Below are 20454 nucleotides of genomic sequence, written 5' to 3'. Positions count from 1 at the left end.
AAGCCTGCTGAAGAATATAAGAACCAAAGGGCCATCATTCTGTTTCCAAAAATGGCCACCCAGATGCTTCTGGCAAGCAAGGCATGAAGGCTATGGTCTCATCACTTGCCAATTGGCTGGCAGAGAAGGTGGCAGGTGAAGAAGGCCACAAGGCAGGCAGGGAGGCTGCCAAAGAAGGATGCATCAGGCTAGCAGACTTCAAAGAAGGATGCATGTGGACAGGCTCCAGAAGATGGCGGCAGGTAGGCACCAGTAGATGGCAGCAGGCGAACTGGCAGAGAAGGTGGCAGGTGGGCTGACTGTGAAGGCCACAGGCAAGCTGGCAGGGAAAGCCTGAGGTGTGCTGGTGGGCCCGCGGTGAAGGCCACAGGCAAGCCAGCAGCAAAGACCAGAGGTGGGCTGGTGGATCAGACAACGTAGTGGGCATCTGGGATGACAAAGGCGGGAGGGTAGGCAGGCCAGAAAAACTTGGGAGAATATCTGATGGACATCATCAGTGGTGTAACTTCAGTTGCAGGATGGGCCAGTCGGCCTCTTCTCAATTGGCCTGGCCCCAGATCCCCTCTCAGCCAAAGTTCCGATGTACCAAGTTCTGATGGTCGAAAGAATTGCCAGCATATCATACCAGCACATACTGGCAGGAAAAAAAGCCCTGGGCAAAGGAATTATGTGCATGGAAAGGTAGCAACTCCTACCTAGGAAAAGATCGTTCTTTGCTGGCCACTGCTTTTGTGGGGTAATGTTGCCATTAAGACAATACTCATATATCTGTTATTCTTCCACCTTTCCTTCTTGGTTGCTAATCTTGACCATTATGCAATGAGCTCTTTTTGTCAAGTGCCTCTTAACTGAAGTTCTCATTTTCAAGTTTGCATTTCCATTTATAGTCCTATAGATAGGGGGGACAGAAGTGTGTGTTATGCATGCTGCGCATTGTTAGGTGAGTTGTATTCTATTGTTGGAGCTTAAATACTCCGAGAGCAAGAGCACTCAGTTATTTGAACATTAGCCACTTGCTTAGTTAGAGTCCAATTTTCTGTTGTTCCTGGTTGCAGTGAAGTAGTGATGGTGTTCCATAACATATGTTGGAGTGTTTTAGTCATTTAATTGTTGTAGGTACAGTGCTACCTAGCATAAGGACTGGGCCAGATCATGGTTTTTGAATGAAAGTAGGATTGGATATGACTATGTAATGATTGTGCCAAGCTAGAAATGTCTTTGGTCCTGAATCAGAGAAACAAGGTGTCTCAGCCTCACTTTCAGGCTGCTGTACGGGCATTCCATCAGCACAAATGAATGTGGGGCTAATTCTATTTCATCCAGTGGATGTAATTTGCAGATAGCATAGCATCGCTCCATTGGAATAAGTTCTGATTTAGTGTTGGGGTTTTTTTTGCTTTTTTTAAAAACAGAAGCCCTGAATCAGCCACTTCATGGGAAAAGTTTTAAATTTCTCCACACTGTTACCTTGCTATTCCTGTGCCAAGCACAGGGCTTTTTTTCAGGGAGAACACGGGGGAATGGAGTTCCGGAACCTCTTGAAAATGGTCACATGGATGGTGGCCCCCGCCCCCTGATCTCCAGACAGAGGGGAGTTTAGATTGCCCTCCACGCTGCTCAGCAGCGCAGAGGGCAATCTAAACTCCCCTCTGTCTGGAGATCAGGGGGCGGGGCCACCAGCCATGTGACCATTTTCTCTGAGGGCAACCCACTGAGTTCCACCACCTCTTTTCCCAGAAAAAAAGCTCTGGCCAAGCATATTACTCAGATATGCCAAGGCCCTTCTGTACTTTGCTATGTGCACTCAGAAGCCCTCTGGTGTCCAGGCGACCACACACAGATCTCAGCATGCCAGCAACATATCCAGCACAAGACAGTAACCGTTATTATGCACAATCTGCTCTCCAGCTACAAAAAGTGGTCAGTAGAGATGGGCATGAACCGGAATATAAACCAAAAAAACCCACGAACCAGCCTGGTTCATGTTGCGGCGGTTTATGATGCACTGGCCTCAGTGGCAGGTTCAAGAGAAAGACACGACACACCAAGCTATAGTTCCAATGGTGTATTGTACAATATTTACAGGTGGATAAATATTCAAGAAATATTATGCTGACTGACAAACTGCTCTGCCAGACAACCTGCAGAGCTAGAGCTCCCAAAAGCAAAAGACTCTATTCTCTTATATAGTGTATGCTAGCCTATCACAGCCATAGTGCTGACTCACTGTGCCAGCCCAAATATCCTTTGCATACAGAGATAAAATCATCACCGGACTAAAGTCATGTGATAGCTCATTGTCATCTTGCTACAACTCTAGATGACTTTAATCTGTCACTGCTAGCTGCCCCACTATGCATGTATACTTCAACAGTTCATGGTTCGCGAACCAGTGGTTCATGGAAGCTCATTTCCATGAACTGGTCTACTGGTTCGTTTGGTTCGTTCTAAACAGCAATGCCCCTTTCCCTGCTGCTGCAAAGTTCCCAGAGTTCCCGGCCGGCTAGCCAAGCCCCATCCACTCTTTAAATGGCCATTTCCCCATTTAAAGAGTGGGTGAGGTTTGGCTAGCTGGCCAGGAGCTCCCAGCCAGCCAGCCAGCCAAGCCTTGCTGTTTAAATGGCCATTTCCTCGCTGCTGGGAGTGTCCATTTAAAGAGCCCCGCTGTTTAAAGGATCAGCTGCTTGTCGCAGCTGATCCAGGCGTTTAAATGCCCCTTTCCCTGCTGCTGCTAAACACGGTTCGGTTTTTTCACGGTTCGCGCCCATGTCTAGTGATCAGTTATGCTCAGCAACGATCTTACTGCCGTAAGTTTTCAAACTCTCTCCCACTCTCCTAGCACTTTTGGTCTCTCTCTAGTCAATAGTGAACTTTACAAATTAAAAAGAAGAGACTCTTCATATTGATTTCTTATTTCACTTCTCTGTTCATATAAAGTGTTATAATGTGATTTGTTTCCTTCATTTGGCATCTAAAATATTTCCAAGACATTTGCCTTAATAATCAATAATAATTAAAAGTTAAATTAACTCCTCTTATAGCATGTGTCTTTGAACAGTTATGTCCTTGAGAAAGGTTGAGATGAATACTGAACACAGTTTCAAAGTACTGGATAGTTACTTAAATGGAATTATCTAGTATTCAGTTATTTGGTATTCAAACTTCTTTATGATTTACTAAGCTTTTCCAATGTAAAAGTTTTTGTCCATATTGGTTAACTCATCTGATATTTTGGATTTGACCATGCATGCCTGTTAACCCATATTCCATACCATCATGAAAGAGTATCCAGGATATCATAAATTATGTGTAACACTGAGACAAGTAAAAATGTTATGGATAAGCATTTCCAGTTAATTCAGCTTGTCTTTGAGGAAAGTTGGCTGTTACCTAGACCATAACTTTTCTCAGATCCTTTTTACTCTTATTTATAAGTCTTACAGCTGTACTGGCCTTTGTCTCTTCCTTTATTTTCTCGTCCAATTATAGAACAGGTATAAATGTTTTGACTTGGAGCTGATATGATGCCAAACCACAGAAAATGAATGTGTCTGTAAATAGCCTTGGATTCACTTGTGCTTTCTGATTTTCAGCAAATCAAATCTTTGTCATTCCATCCTTAATGTAAACCAGGAGTAAACTGTTATTTGTAACCTTGGTTTCCATGGAAAACTTGTTTGGACATAATGGCAAACTATGGTTTGTCAAGAACCAAGCAATAACTAAGTCGTCAGCAAATGAGTGGGGAGTGAATGAACTGGAGACTTTGTCACGTAATGCCAAGCCAATTGTTTGGCATTCCGTCTGCATCAAGCAGTATCACATCTGGAAACAACTGTGAAAAGAAAAAATGAATGAAGGAAAATGGTGAGCTGTAGTCTTGTTTTAGAGCAGGGATGAGTCACATTTATGAATAAAAAGTCTGTACAAGCTTATATGTTCATGTGATAGAGGAATCTGATAGACTTCTTGCCCTCAAACCCCTTTCATTGTGACAGCCTGAGCCAACCTACATACTACAGTCTCTCTACATGAGACATCTTACACGAGAACACTCAAGTGTAAACAGTCTCACAGTTACACGGTGGAAGCAAGCGAAACAAAACTTCCTGCAGGGCTGCTGCACTCAAGCAGCACGGGCAAAGATACGAAACTTGTAGGGATAAAATGTACTGAATTTAAATTATAATGAAGGTGAAGAACTGTAAGCTGTTTGATCCTTCTTGGTTGCTGTTTCTTCTCTTATCCACCTGTGCATAATATTCATTCATTGGGGTTGCTTAATTTATTTATGAATTTATTAATTAAAATATTTATATGCCACACTTCCTGCTGATCATGGCAGTTGACAACAGCTTACAGATGCGCGCACCCACAAACACACACACCCTTGGCTTGTCTCTCTAAGTTCTCAAATACAGTAGGAGAAGAGGCTGCTTCTCTTGCTCATTACTCCCCTGGTCTTGTCATTTGCGTACTCTCCTACCAGCTATAGCAAAAAGATTAGAGTTGTATGGAAGAGTGGGGATAAGATGGGTGGGATAAACCCGCTGCTTGGAGAATGTAAAGCTGTATGTAGTTTCCCCCCCAGACTGCAACCTGGCAGCCCTTATGCTTGTCCTTCTCTTCAGCTCCATTTTAGTCTGCTTTTTACTGCTGCCAGAAATGACTTATTAATGTGTATTGACTACATTGATAGCATTTTGCCTAGAAAACAACAGAAAGAGACTTTATCTTGCCTTTTCTACATAATGTAAACAAGGCAGCCAGCCAACAACAATAAGGATTTTGATCTTGCTGAAAAAGCAAAAAGTTCATGCAAGGACAGTTTGCTGACATCACAAAAGGGAGAGGACTCCTCTGGCAGGGATTCAAACCCTTTTAAGGAAAGAGAGCTTGTAATCTCACACCCTTTTGTACTACCTAAGTTTTATGGCTTGTCTAAGCCAAGCAGCAAGACTTCTGAGTCATTTCCCTCCATAAGCTGTCTTCGGGCTATTTCTGTCTGCAGTTGTCAACTGAGTGGAGAAAAATAGATGTTTGCTGGTGGAAAGTGCCATCAAGATGTAGCTGACTTATGGCGACTCCTGCTGGGGTTTTCAAGGCAAGTAATTAGAAGAGGTGATTTGCCATTGCTTGCCTCTGCATAGCAACCCTCGTCTTCTTTGGAGGTCTCCCATCTAATTACTAACCGAGGCTAACCCTGCTTAGCCCTGCTTAGCTTCCAAGATCTGAAGAGATCAGGCTTGCTTCGGCCATCCATGTCAGGGCGATGGGATGTTATTTGTGTATGCAGGGTGCCATCAAGTTACAGCCTACAAGGTGAGCCCTCATGGAATTTTCAAGGTCTGCAATAAGTAGAGCCATTGCCTACCTCTACACAGCAACCCTCTTCCATCCAAGCACTAATCAGATCCGACTCTACGTAGCTTCCAAGAGCTGATGAGATTGTATGAGCCTGGGCCACTCAGGTCAGGGTATAATGTTATTTACCAGGTCATGTTTTTTATCTGCATGCCATGAAGAGCTTCAGCTGCCTATTTCTACACATTAAGCCTACATTAAAGGGCAGGACATTTTTGCTCAGGTCTATTGTCAAATTTACTAGAGGCCTGAGCAAGTGGATGTATTTGAATGGAAAACATACACCTATAGAGCAATCCTAAGCAGGTTAATTGCAGATATCTCATTTTATTCAATAGGCTTACTCCCAGGAAAGTGCTCTTAGGGCTGCACATCTATAGGATCCTGCTGTAAGGAAATGTGTCAGAGACATGTGCTGGAAAGGGATAGGAACTGTAAACTATTGTACTGTATGCTGTCTGTTGCTTTAAGTATGCTTCTGTTGGGATAGTTTTGCATAATGTAATATGTTGTGTCAACTTGTTTATGTTTTATTTTCAACATGCTTCTTGTGCTTTGGGCAACTCCAACATCATTCCTCCAAACATAGCTCTGCATCAGATTTCTGCTTGTTTTCAATTTTTTGCCATCTTTATCTTATTGAATGTTTATTGGGACTATAAATAGTATTAAATAAATAAATAAACAAACGATTGAACATTAGTTGGTATGGGAGATTTCCTTATCTGTAATTTTAGTAGTAAGAAATTTAGAAGTCAGACAAGGGTTTTTTTACCTACCCTGTGTTTTCTTCTGTGGCAGCATCTCCGTACTAGTTGGTGAATCTCATTTCCTGCATTGTTTATTTTTGACTACAAATATTACATTAAGTTTGCCCGTAAAGTATACCATACATTTAAAAAACAAAGCTTTAACATCTTGATCCCCAATATCTCTTGTTTTGGAATTGAGTCTCTCTTCAGCAAACGATAAAGTTTTTTTTAATATTAAAATGGAATCACCTTCAAATCAAAGTAGTTCATTTTTGTCAACTGTGATTCATTTGAGGCATATCATACCATGCTATAACTAACTTAATTAATGTAATAGGTTTTTTAGGATGAAAGAGCGTTAAGGAATATGTTTTATTTATTTTCAAACTAGCTGATAATTTAGAATTGATAGTTTAAAATGGAAACCAAAACACCACATCAAGTTTGCCCCTTGCCCCTTATGGCTAATAGTATCATGCAGGGCTGGGTTGATTGACTGGGCCCAAGAGGCAACAAATGCCTCTCTGCGGAAGAGTATAGTTCCAACCACTTTGAAAGGGGTAGTTGTGAGACCCCTTTTGAAGATGGCATCTCTGGACCCAAATGACCTAAACAATTACCATCCAATGACTAATATTCCATTCTTTTTCAATTTATTTCTTTTATTTGTTTGTCCCAACTTTGCTATCTCACCCTCTAACCCCTAACAAGTGACACCTTAATTGATCAGTAAAATAGGTGTTATTTTAAGATGGCCGAGTATTGTTGCTTATCTGTGGGTTGAGTAATGAAGGTCTCCTGAACCTCTTTCTCCTTCTACCAGTATCTTGACAGTATGTTTTGTATTTCGTCAAAACGGGTCCAAGTGACCTCGTATTCCACAGTTTGCAATGTGCAATATTCATTCATTTTCACGTGCAAATATTTTTGCATTTAATAAGCTTTATTCGAAGTCCTCTTTGATATTAGGCATTCAGCTTCCATATTCACTTTGATTATTTGGTCTCAGATGTTTAGAGACATGGAAATTTAATGCGGAATTTTGTAAATTAATTGCATCTTGTGATCATTAATATTTCCACATGTTTCTAATGTAATCATCTTTGATACCAGATTAGGTAGCTTGAGGTTTGATTTTTTGCCTGGGCAAAAAATATCGCCCATTAACAGTTCCAGTTATTCAATGATAGTGACATTAATTGGTGATCGCATGAATTATATATTCTTATATATTTGCAGTGTGTAAATAGTATTCATTTACATGCTCTGTTGGTAGCTCCATTAAAATTGTTTGTGAATGGATGCTGATAAAATTATTAATTAAAATATGTAGATATCTCATTTACCAAATGCCTGATGATTTTTGAGCCCATAGTAGTATCTGACTTTTGCTCATATTTCAGGAATTTATTTGAAAATTTAAATCTTATGTCTCAAAGCTCGTAGCAACTTCAAAATATTTTTAAAAAATAGTTAAAAGCAGCAAAAAGCACCGCTTATGAGAAGATAAAATTCACAGTTCATGAATTCTTCAGTAGAAGGAAACAACCATTATCCTTAGCATTACCCATCCAGCACCTTCCTGAATTAAACAGTTTTGCAGACTTTGCGGAAGGCTGCTGCAAGTAAGGTTATTCCTTTGACTTCCTCAGGCCATTTAAGAACATATGAACATAAGAAGAGCTATGCTGGATCAAACCAAAGGCCTATCCATCCAGCATTCTGTTCATATAGTGGCCAACCAGCTGCCTCTAGGAAGCCCCAAAGCATGGTAATAGCAACAGCATGCTCCCTCCCATGTTCCCCAGCAACTGATAGAAGAAAGACTACTGCCTCTGGTACTGGCATCCATCATGATCAGTAGACATTGACAGCCCCATCCTCCATGAATTTGTCCATTACCCTTTTAAAGCCTTCTAATTTGGTAGCCATCGCCACATCCTGTGGCAGTGAGTTCCACAATGTGCAGTTTATTGGAGGTATTTGTTAGTTGTTGTACAAAGTTTCACAGGAAAGTGTGAAATCACACATGGTGAAACACTATTGCAACAGATAAAACTTACTTTTATTGATGCCAATTCACACTCACATTCTCATTCTTGCAATAGCAGAAGAACACAGAAACCTAATCTAAATAACACTATTTCATATTATAAGAGGCCATCTAATCCGACTGTATATGAGTGAGAGTAAGGGTGTGACTCTTGGCATGCTTGCGTAGGTGATCTCTGCTGAAAGTAAATGCACTTCTGCAAGACCAGCAGGAGAGAAATAACAAAAGAGCACAAAGTCAAATAGAAGCTTCCTGAGAAGCGTCATTAGAGATGGGCATGAACTAAAATAAGAACCACAGTTCGTCATGAACCAGGCCGGTTCATGAGTTGCGAACCAGTGGTTCATCGGAGCACATTTCTGACAAACCACAGCAAACTGCTCTGATTTTTAGGGCAGTTTATTTGGTTTGGTTTTCGGTTTGTCACTGCAGACAGCCTGGCGCAGATCAATCTATTCTCTAGGCAATGGGTGGGGGGATGGACTTCTACAGACCTTCTGCAGCTGTGGGAACACCAATGTCAGCCCTCCAAAGCTTGATAGGCAGCTATGGCTGCCAACCAGAGACCTTCCATTCTGCTCTATGAGAGATGAAGGAGTATAACCCCCAGCTCTCAGGTGAGTGGTTTCAGTTTCCAGCAGGCATTTAGACAGGGAGGAACTACTGTTGGATTTTCAGATACAGAAGGAACTATTTGAAGCTTGTGCTTGACATTCTGGCGTACCTGCTTCTGTTCCACAGCCAGGCTCAGGAGCTAAGCCCTAGTGGGTTACTCATCTGAAGAATCTTTTATTATTATTTTGAGCACCTCTCTCCCTATGCCAGCATGAGGGGCCTAGCCTAGTGGGTTCCTGTGAGGACTCACAGACTACTTTTATATCTCATATTCATTATCTGTGTCATTATTTAGAGCACCTGTCCTGGATGGGGGACACGCGCACACACACACACACACACACACACACACACACACACACGGGAAATTTTAACCTCTTTCCCCATGGGACTTCCCATCCCCTAGTTCACCAGTGTCTGCCACTCCCTGGCTGCATCCTAGCAGAGGGACTCAATTGTCCATAGCTGAGCATTTCAGGAGGATCTGAATGTCCCCTTTGGGAATTCCTTGCCACTAGACCATCCAGGGCCTTGACATCCCAACAGCTTACTGATGCAGCTGCCCACATTATCCCCCACACCCCGTCCCCTATTTAACCCCCTCCTCATGAGTCCCCTCAAGAATCACCCACCCTGTTGTGGAGATGGATTCTGCTGGTGGACGGCTCCCCTCTCGACCACCTCATTGGAGAGATGGACTCTGGTCACCACAGCTCTCACCCTGGACTTTCTTTTCGTCTCTCCCAAGAACTTTCTTTCCCCTCAAAGCAGATTTTTGTATTTTCTTTCTGTTCTTTCAAAGAACATTTCTCCTCAAAGATCATGTCTTTTATCCCAATAAGATTTCTGTTTCCCCAAGGTCTCCTTCCCCTAGAGTTGCCAGGTCCAGGTTAGGAAATTCCTAGGGTTTGGTGAGGTGGAGCCTGGAAAGAGGGGAGGGGCCTCAATGGGGTATACCACCATAGAATCTAGCCTCCAAAGCAGCCATTTTCTCCAGGGGAACTGATCTCTGTGGCTTGGAGAGCAGTTATAATTCCAGGAGATTTCCAGCCACCACCTGGAGGCTGGCAACCCTACCTTCCCCCATGATTGACCTTCCCTCGTGGATTGCCTCTGTCCTTTCCTGTACAAGAATATTCCTGTCTCCCCAAAGAACATCTACTCCTTCCCCCCAAGATTAACCCCCTCTCATAGATTGTCTCTGTCCTCCTGTCCTTTAAAAGAATATTCTTGTCTCCACATGAACATCTCCTTGACTGTCTCCTCAAAAAGTACTTCTGTCCCTATTCCAGCCCCAGAGCAGTTTTTCTGCTCCAGGAACCGTCATTCCACTCTGGAGGCCGTCATTCCGTTCTCAGAGGAAGATTCTCTAACTCCATCTCATGTTTCATTGCAACTTTTTGGTGTTGCAGTCTATTTCAATGGCGCCAGTGCAAGTCAATTGTCATTTGTGGCTCTCATTCTAATGGAACTTTCCTGGGGGCACCAGCTTTGGGGGTCTCTAACTCAGACATCCGAAATCCAATCTTCTCCAAACTTGGTGGGTGGTTGGATAAGAGCCTGCTTAAAGGTCTCTGTGAGTTTGGAACCTCTGACTTTCAAGGGGGGCATTTTATGGCCTCTGGAAGTGACATGATGAACCGAATGAACCAAACAAACTGGTTCGCAAACCAAGCAAATTAGTGTAGATTCGTGGTTCGTGAAATGTGATGAACCACAAACCACCACAAATTGCTATTTTCCCGGTTCATGCCCATCTCTAGGCATTGTACAAATACATAGTCTACTTCTAATGTAAAGGGAAAAATAGTGCCCTCCCATTGTCCAGGCCTGCTGGGTTGCTTCTATTCCAGCACTATTTTGAAGGAAGTCATAACTGTAAAGGAAGAAGATTGCATTGAGGAGGACCAAACTTCATGAGATGTAATTCATAGCAGTTTATGTGCAAATCTAAGTTGACAGTTTATATAGGGCAGGGGAGAGAGTATTTCAGATAGGGGGACGTCAGACAATGTTACAACGCCTTGAATTGAGCTCAGAAATTCACTGGAACCAGGGTAAGTTATTTCAAAATAGCCATCATGTGAACCAAGCAGCCTACACTTGTAAAAATACCATATGGAAGCTGAAAATTGCTATTGAATAAATACTAAGTTCACTCTGGAGGAATTTTGTACTCAAGGCAGCCAGCCATTGTTTATTTGATTGGCCACAACAAAATACAAATATCTGACTTGCTCACTATACCCAAAGCAATAGTTGCATTTACATTACTTTTTTGAGCCCATAGCAGCATGGAGAAAAGTAAGCCAGGGTTCACCAAAACCCCTAACTATGGCAAGATCAACAGCACTGAAATAGATGTGAAACCATTATATTCGGCACACAAAAGCCGTATTTAACTAATCCAGCCTTGTGTGTTTACAGATCATAAACACTGTAAACCTCTCTACTCAACATTGGGATTTCTGAGTAAACAGAAAAGGAGAAAGGTCAGAAAAGTCTTAGCAATCAAATTGTTGTGCAGGTTTCATTTCGTGAGATTGTACACAGGAAGGAAGGAACGGAGTCCTGTTGGGGCAAAATGCAGTCTCTCCCCCCCCCCCCACTTACCTTCCACCTTCATGCATTCCAAAATGCTAATATGGAAGTTGTAAGTAGAAGTGGATAGGAAAGTGAAGGAACTTTGAGAGCTGCTGTGGCTAGAATGTGTTGCTATGATACTAATTCTAAGAATTTATTTGTCCCCTTTCCTACTCATTCTTGCTGAGCCCAGGGGAGCTGGAGCAAAGCACCACTACTGAGGGTCTGAATAGGGTATGCATTAAAAGAATTCATTCTCTCTGTTGTGCAGAGAGATGGGGTGGGGCCTCATGAGTGCCTAAATGTCAATTTCATTTCTTTATAAATTGCCGTCTTTCTTATAAAATAAAGGTATGTATATAAAAGAGATCAGAACCATTGTCACTTAACATAAATTCTTCATTCTTCAACAGAGGACATATAAGCTTTTTTTCATTATAGTTAGCTGTAATTCAATAAGCACCTTAAGCTGCCAGTATTTAGGAGGATTGTTTTGGTTAAAGATTCTTAGCTGCTGTTCATCTCCTGCTGATGCTGTACTAAACATGCCAAGAACCCCTTTTTTTGTAGATATAAAAGAATCTGGATGTTTCCAGACAGCTATTCCAAAAACTGTACAGTATGTAACCCTGTCTCCCCCCCACCCATGGTTTTTGAGTTTCTATGGCTATTTAGTTCAGGCACTTTGTCTACTTTTGTCCTTGTACAGTTGGCTAGGCTGAAAAACTCAAATGCATTTTTTCATGTGTCTCTGATTTCTCACATAATAACAATTAAGTAGTCTAATAACTATTCCTTGGTATGATAAGCAATTTCAAAAGCAATAACTAGAGCTCTATTTTCATCTAATTGAGCATTGCTTTTTAAATTATCTTGCTATTTGATAATTTGGGCATTGGTTGTCTGTCTCACCAATTCAAATCAATATACTCATTTGCTGATAATTTAATTGGTTATGCTAATGAATAGGCTAATATATTCTTGCCCCTCACTATTCACTAATCTCCTACTTCCGATTTTCTTTTGTTCTTCATCTAGCACTGCAGTGATAATACAAACCTCTGTCAGTCAGATATGAATATTGTAGGTGCCTGGAGGAGAGGCTACACTGGAAAGAGGATTGTGATCACTATCTTGGATGATGGCATTGAGAGAAACCATCCAGATTTGATGCAGAATTATGTGAGTGTCCACAGTGCTCTCTAGCTTGCTCTTTTATTGTTATGTGTGCTAAAACTACTATGTAATGGCAAATTTGGAGATACAGTGGTGCTTTTTGTCAAAAGAGAAGTGATGACAGAAGAAAACGGCTGAACAAGAAAAGAGAACTGAAGAGTTCACTTCAAAAATGAAGTGATCTTAATCTCATTTTCATCCATTTAAAATATTTGCAATATGTGCAAGTCATTAATAATTTCCAGTGAACTCATGGCAACCTTTTCATAGCCTGGTTATCCTAATTAGAAATGAAATAAGATCAGGTAATCAAACCAGTTGTTTCCTGATTTTATACAGCTGGTTATCCAATTGTTTTGAAATGGCATTTATTTTAGTTTGATGAATTTATCCTCCTTTTGCCCTGCATACATGGAAGTTATTCTGTATCTGAATAATACTGACCCAAAGAATACACTGTAGCATGCCATAGAGTTATTAGATACACCTAATAGAATGGTTAGAAAGGCAGATTCCCCAACAACTCTAAGTAAAACTCTATTCACTGTTTCCAAGGGCAAGGCTTTTGACAAGTAGCTTATCATGAGACCTTTTCAGGTTCAGTTCTCCTGAATTGCCTTTGGATCAGGATCCAACAAGTTTTTTTAATCTGAAAAGTTAACCTATTTAAGGATTTGAAACCCGCAAGATATTATGAAAGTTAGTGCTTGAGAGCAGAGTTAGTTAATCTTAAGCGATGTAGTAGTATGGCACTGTGAAACTTCTGTCATAATTGTTGTATTGTCGAAGGCTTTCACGGCCGGAGAACGATGGTTGTTGGGGGTTTTCCGGGCTGTATTGCCGTGGTCTTGGCATTGTAGTTCCTGACGTTTCGCCAGCAGCTGTGGCTGGCATCTTCAGAGGTGTAGCACCAAAAGACAGAGATCTCTCAGTGTCACAGTGTGGAAAAGATGTAGGTCATTTGTATCTACTCAGGAGGGGTGGGGTTGAGCTGAGTCATTCTGTAAGAGTTTCCCAGGGTGTGGAATGCTAATGGCGGGAGGCTTCACTGTAACCTGAGGAGGTTCTTTTGCATATGGATTGGTGCTTGATGTGCTAATCTTCTCTGCAGGGCTATTGTCGGGTGTGGAGTGTTTTGTTGGCCTGGTGTTTTTCAGAACTGGAGCCCATGCTCTGTTCATTCTTAAGGTTTCTTCTTTCCTGTTGAAGTTTTGCTTATGCTTGTGAATTTCAATGGCTTCCCTGTGCAGTCTGACAAAGTAGTTGGAAGTGTTGTCCAGTATTTTGGTGTCCTGGAATAAGATACTGTGCCCTGTTTGAGTTAGGCTATGTTCAGCCACTGCTGATTTTTCAGGCTGTCCAAGTCTGCAGTGTCTTTCATGTTCTTTTATTCTTGTCTGGATGCTACGCTTTGTGGTCCCGATGTAAACTTGTCCACAGCTGCAGGGTATACGGTATACTCCTGCAGAGGTGAGGGGGTCTCTGCTGTCTTTTGCTGATCGTAGCATCTGTTGTATTTTTCGGGTGGGTCTGAATACTGCTTGAAGGTTATGCTTTTCCATAAGCTTTCCCATCTGATCAGTAATTCCTTTGATATATGGCAAAAACACTTTTCCTGTAGGTGACTGTTTTTCCTTGGTTGTTTGATTCATCCTGGGTTTGATTGCTCTTCGGATTTCATTTCTGGAGTAGCCATTTGCCTGAAGTGCGTGGTTTAGATGATTAATTTCCTCATTGAGAAAGCGCGGCTCACATATCCGTCTTCCACGATCCACTAATGTTTTCATTATGCCTCTTTTCTGTCGGGGGTGGTGATTGGAGTTTTTGTGTAAGTACCGATCAGTGTGAGTTGGTTTCCTGTAGACCTTGTGACCTAACTGAAAGTTTGCTTTGCGGATGACCAAGGTATCCAGGAATGAGAGTTTTCCCTCACTTTCTTTCTCCATTGTGAATTGTATGTTCAGGTGGATGTTGTTGAGATGAATTGAGGGAGTTTTTGAATCATCTCAACAACATCCACCTGAACATACAATTCACAATGGAGAAAGAAAGTGAGGGAAAACTCTCATTCCTGGATACCTTGGTCATCCGCAAAGCAAACTTTCAGTTAGGTCACAAGGTCTACAGGAAACCAACTCACACTGATCGGTACTTACACAAAAACTCCAATCACCACCCCCGACAGAAAAGAGGCATAATGAAAACATTAGTGGATCGTGGAAGACGGATATGTGAGCCGCGCTTTCTCAATGAGGAAATTAATCATCTAAACCACGCACTTCAGGCAAATGGCTACTCCAGAAATGAAATCCGAAGAGCAATCAAACCCAGGATGAATCAAACAACCAAGGAAAAACAGTCACCTACAGGAAAAGTGTTTTTGCCATATATCAAAGGAATTACTGATCAGATGGGAAAGCTTATGGAAAAGCATAACCTTCAAGCAGTATTCAGACCCACCCGAAAAATACAACAGATGCTACGATCAGCAAAAGACAGCAGAGACCCCCTCACCTCTGCAGGAGTATACCGTATACCCTGCAGCTGTGGACAAGTTTACATCGGGACCACAAAGCGTAGCATCCAGACAAGAATAAAAGAACATGAAAGACACTGCAGACTTGGACAGCCTGAAAAATCAGCAGTGGCTGAACATAGCCTAACTCAAACAGGGCACAGTATCTTATTCCAGGACACCAAAATACTGGACAACACTTCCAACTACTTTGTCAGACTGCACAGGGAAGCCATTGAAATTCACAAGCATAAGCAAAACTTCAACAGGAAAGAAGAAACCTTAAGAATGAACAGAGCATGGGCTCCAGTTCTGAAAAACACCAGGCCAACAAAACACTCCACACCCGACAATAGCCCTGCAGAGAAGATTAGCACATCAAGCACCAATCCATATGCAAAAGAACCTCCTCAGGTTACAGTGAAGCCTCCCGCCATTAGCATTCCACACCCTGGGAAACTCTTACAGAATGACTCAGCTCAACCCCACCCCTCCTGAGTAGATACAAATGACCTACATCTTTTCCACACTGTGACACTGAGAGATCTCTGTCTTTTGGTGCTACACCTCTGAAGATGCCAGCCACAGCTGCTGGCGAAACGTCAGGAACTACAATGCCAAGACCACGGCAATACAGCCCGGAAAACCCCCAACAACCATCTTCTGTCATAATTGTTTGTGGAAACAGTGTGCCTCAGAGCATGCCTAGAGCTTGTCCCCACCATTCCTCCCTTCTTCTCTACAATTGAAGATTTCCTGTGGGAGGGGGGAGAGAAGCATGTCAGTTTGAGGATTTCAGAGATTTGTTTCGTCAAGATCAAAACTTGATTAGTTCATAATCTCTCCCGTTTTACAAACAAAAGATATATCAGTGCCAGAATCAGCTCATTGCATGCTGTTGGGTGTCTTAATTCAGTCTTAGGCTACAGTCAGAGGTAATCTTATGGGAGTAAGTATTTTTAAACTCCTGTTATTTAGTTGCATGCAAGTAGAATCAGAATATTTAGAAAAGATTAATTTTTATTTCATATATGATGAATATTTAAGAGCCCTGTGGTGCAGAGTGGTAAGCAGCAATACTGCAGCCCAAGCTCTGCTCATGAACTGAGTTCGATCCTGGCAGAAGCTGGGTTCAGGTAGCCAGCTCAAGGTTGACGCAGTCTTCCATCCTTCCGAGGTTGGTAAAACGAGTACACAGTTTCCCGGGGATAAAGTGTAGATGACTGGGGAAGGCAATAGCAAACCACCCCATAAAAAGTCTGCCAAGAAAACGTTGTTACGTTCCCCCCATGGGTCAGTAATGATTTGGCTCTTGCACAGGGAACTACGTTTACCTTTACCTTTATGATGAATATTTAGGAGCTAATCTCATGGCACTTAGAAGGAAGTTGAGAAGTTTCAGATGTGTAGCATAAATTAAGGTTGCTATCCGCAGTTTGTTTTTCTACTATAACTCAAACCCCATGCAATGCATTTGCTAGAGCTTTAGGATTAGCAATATTGTATGGACTCTTAAACATGGCCTCTTTAACTATCCTTCTCAGAGCTTTTAAATGGGAAGTACATCTCTTGATGGATGCTACAGTTAGATATTGTAAACGAGGGGTGGCTAACCTTTTTGGTCCAAGTACTGGAAAAAATTCATCATTTAACTGTGAAGATGTTGATGTGCTGGCAAATCAGGGGGTGTGAGTTACTTGGCCAGATGCGCTTGGAGCAAGCCAAGCCCCAGTGGTAGGCTTGCCTGTTTCCTGGTGGGGACAAAGAATCCCCTGCTACCAGCCTCCACCCCCCATCTCTTACCTGGCTAGCAGGGGTGAGGAAGATGAGGGAATGCTGCAGTGGGGGGTAAAACACATTCCCATGGGCTCTGGAGTGCTCCCATGGCACGCTGAGAATGAATCATTCAGTGCATGATATGGAAGAGGTGGTTCATACCAGGGGTTTAATTAACACCAAATACTAAATTGGTGGTTTATTTTTAACCCCCCCCCAATTTAGTACTTGGGGTCAATCTGACCCCCAGCATGATCCATCACTTGTAGCACCAAGAATGATGTCATTCCCAGCGTGACATGGGATGCTTTGAAGCACACATACAAGGTGAGTCCCCCCCCCTGCTCTACTCACCCCTCAACCCTCCCAGCCGTTTCTTTTACCTCCGGGGGACCTGGCAACCCTACCCTGTGGTGCTGGCAGCAATGCAGGGATTCACTTTCAACTTGGTTCTACCTAGGGAGATGAGGTCCTCCTGGCATCTCCTTCTCCTTTTTCTTGTTGCCTGCCAGCCCTCTGAAGGCTGGTGAGAAGAAAATGCTTTTAGAAATGGCACTGTGCTAGCAGCACATCATTTTTGTTGAATACCATTGGCTGGCAACTCTGCTGGGGGATATGCAGGTCTAGAAGGTGATGATGAGCAAAAGCCATGACTGTTGCCTTCTCCTGCACCACTAGGCGCCCCAGTACCACCTGCCCCTTGTTTGATTGGGCAGAGATCTGGCCGTGGATGCCAAGCATAATAGTCTAGTGTCCCACTGTTAGCATGTGTGCTAGGGGTGGCTTATTCTGTTTGTAAACCCTAGAAGACTAGGAATAACCTTCCACACCAGTAAATCAATAGGTCTTTCTTGAAGTGCTACTTATTATATACAGCTCTCCCTATTTATATGTTTAGATCCACTTGGGGCCTAATGTTATTGGTTGCATTATTTATTCTAGCAGTATTTATTCTATAGATTAATTTTTAAAAAGAAAGCAGGAAATGTTGTTTACTGCTCTGGCAGTCAACTTAAAAAAGGTTTTACTTGTAACTCCCAAAGTAAAAATTTTAATAATTTTTAATAATAATAATAATAATAATAATTTTCAGCAGGCTTGCTATTTGTCCAGAATTAAAGCACTTAGTTTAAAATTAGCTGCTTGGGGGTCATGTTTTGACAATCATCATTATGCGGAGCACTTTGCAATCGATCTTTGACAAGATATAGTCACTTTTGTTACCTTGCATGGGCGTGATGATTGTTTCTGCTTAAACTTGGTTGTATTGTTTCAGTTAAGCCTCATCCCATTTAGCATTCTAATCTTAACCTATCAAGAGTGTGAGGTTTTAGCCCTATGCGTGCCCTCTAAGGAAATGATAGAGCAAATTTCACTCATGTTTTAATGATAAATATTTGCATATGTAAGTGAGCAAAGCGTACAATATATTGGTATGGAATCAATTTCGAATGAAGATGAAATTTAAAAGAGTTATTTCCCATCTGTTCCTACCATATCAGTTCACTGAACAAAGATAAATAACTGTTTATGCTATTTTCTACACAGAAATGTGACAAGACAAAACCACATTTCATACCCATTGAAATGTACTTGTTCTTCCTGAAGATAAGAAGAGTATGACATTTAGGAGCTACTGTTAATAAACATATAATTTTCCAATGGATTTCTCTTTCTTAAGGGTGTTTAAGTTTCTAATCAACATATACAGATATTTCCTTAAGGCAAATTATGTTCTCTTAGAATCGTTTAAATAACCGTGCCTTTTAACAAGAGGAATAAAGAGTGCTTTCACTTAACTGATATGGTAAACAGGGTTCAGATTTTTAAAAGCAGTTTGAAATTTAGGAAGTAAAAAAAATCCAATAGTTTTGACAGTGAGAAGAGGATCCCTTAATACATCTTAAACATTTCTATACATATTTGTAATTTTTTGAACATGCAATTCCTTCCTAAATCAGGCAGCAGGCTCAGAACCACAGGAATGTTAGTTAACCTAATTGCACTCCTGTAGAAACCTGCTGAGGAATGCATGTTAGATGAGCCAGTGGCTAATTAATGAGGATCTGCCATTCATTCTCATTATATTTCTTTTCCCATTTCCCTTCCCTGTTGGCTACAGGACCCAGAGGCCAGTTTTGATGTCAATGGTAACGATATTGACCCCATGCCTCGGTATGATGCCAGCAATGAAAACAAGTAAGACCCGAACTCTATGGAATGTATGACATTTTAAATTTAAATGTCTTTATAAGTAAAATGTACTTATTTTGATAAACATATAGACTAATAGCAGAGGTGTAACACAGGTCAAAATTCTATTTCTGTTATATACTTTTAATTAGTGATATAATGCAAATGTCTTATACATGTCTTGTGTTCTGTGTTGACTATAGTGGTAGGAGACAGCATCAGGTGAAGTCCTCAGCCTCTACTCGCTGTTTGTCTGGCTGTCTGGGGCAACTTCTTGGCTACTGTGTACAACAGTATACTGGAATAGATGGGCCACTGGTCTAATCCAGCAGGCTCTATTTATGTTCTTATTTTCTTATATGTCTACAAAATAGACATTATTCATGATTTCCTCCATCTTATTTACACATACATAATGCTTCTATGTGGAAGGAATACTCCTTTCTATATGTTTAAAATTCTAAAGAAGTTTGAGTTAAATTTGGGGCTGTTACTTGTTGGTAATACTTTTGGTGATTATTTTTCTGATAGTTTTTTATATTTGCTTGCAATTCTGATGTCTGAGCATTGCTGAAAAGAAAATGTACGTAAGCAATTTCAGCATAATTGCTACCTCTCTCAGAGAAAATAGCCTACCATTTTATAAGCTATGCTTAACTATGCGTATAAAGTTAAAAGAGGCTGTTGATTAGCAAGAGAGATCAAGATATGTAGCCGTGTTAGTCTGTCTGTAGCAGTAGAAAAGAGCAAGAGTCCAGTTGCACCTATAAGACTAACAAAATTTGTGGCAGAGTATGACCTTTCGTGAGTAGACTCATACCCTGCCACAAATTTTGTTAGTCTTATAGGTGCTATTGCACTGTTGCTCTTTTTTTTTTTGGTTGATTAGCAGTTTGACTATGAACACAATTTAAAAGTGATCAAGAGGTAAACATCAGTTCTTATGTACCTTAACAATTAAGGGGTTTTTGTTATTTAATATGGCTTTCCATATCATTTGTGGCTGATAATTAGCTATTTCTAGTTCATCTATAGATTTCTCTTGCAGCTTTAATGTGTGATTTAAAAGTAACAGTTAATTATTGTTTATGGAAATTATTCAACAGCTAGAGATTATTTTTCAAATATTTTTAAGTGTAATTTTTATTTGTACAGAGCAGAAAAAGAAAAAGAAACAAAAACAACAATATTGGTGACAAAGTCTATATATGGCTTTTATAAATAGGCCATTTTCACACAGCCACGCACCCAGAAGATCGCGCAAAACTCACAGCATAAAAGCGTCTTCCTAGCACGATTTTCCAGTACGATCCCATTTAATGGCGCTTTTTCTGACATCATCGGGTCATTAAAGAGGATCGTGCCGGGAGGTCGTGCTAGGAAGACAATTCATGCTGTGAGTTTGCACGATCTCCTGGGGTGCGTGT

General features: G+C 41.3%; 1 protein-coding gene across 2 annotated transcripts in view; it reads left to right on the top strand.

Annotated features, from left to right (window-relative positions):
- The window catches only part of PCSK5 (proprotein convertase subtilisin/kexin type 5), a 387486-nt gene that overhangs the window by 105306 nt on the left and 261726 nt on the right, over positions 1–20454 (top strand). For both annotated transcript variants that reach the window (XM_054986670.1, XM_054986669.1), the window contains exons 4-5: positions 12406–12549; positions 18957–19033. In XM_054986670.1, coding sequence (XP_054842645.1) covers positions 12406–12549; positions 18957–19033 — 221 coding nt within the window. The remainder of the gene's footprint in view (positions 1–12405; positions 12550–18956; positions 19034–20454) is intronic.

The sequence above is a fragment of the Eublepharis macularius genome, chromosome 8 (genome assembly GCF_028583425.1).
Source record: "Eublepharis macularius isolate TG4126 chromosome 8, MPM_Emac_v1.0, whole genome shotgun sequence".
Classification (NCBI taxonomy): Eukaryota; Metazoa; Chordata; class Lepidosauria; order Squamata; family Eublepharidae; genus Eublepharis; species Eublepharis macularius.
This window is presented reverse-complemented; position numbering and strand designations above follow the sequence as displayed.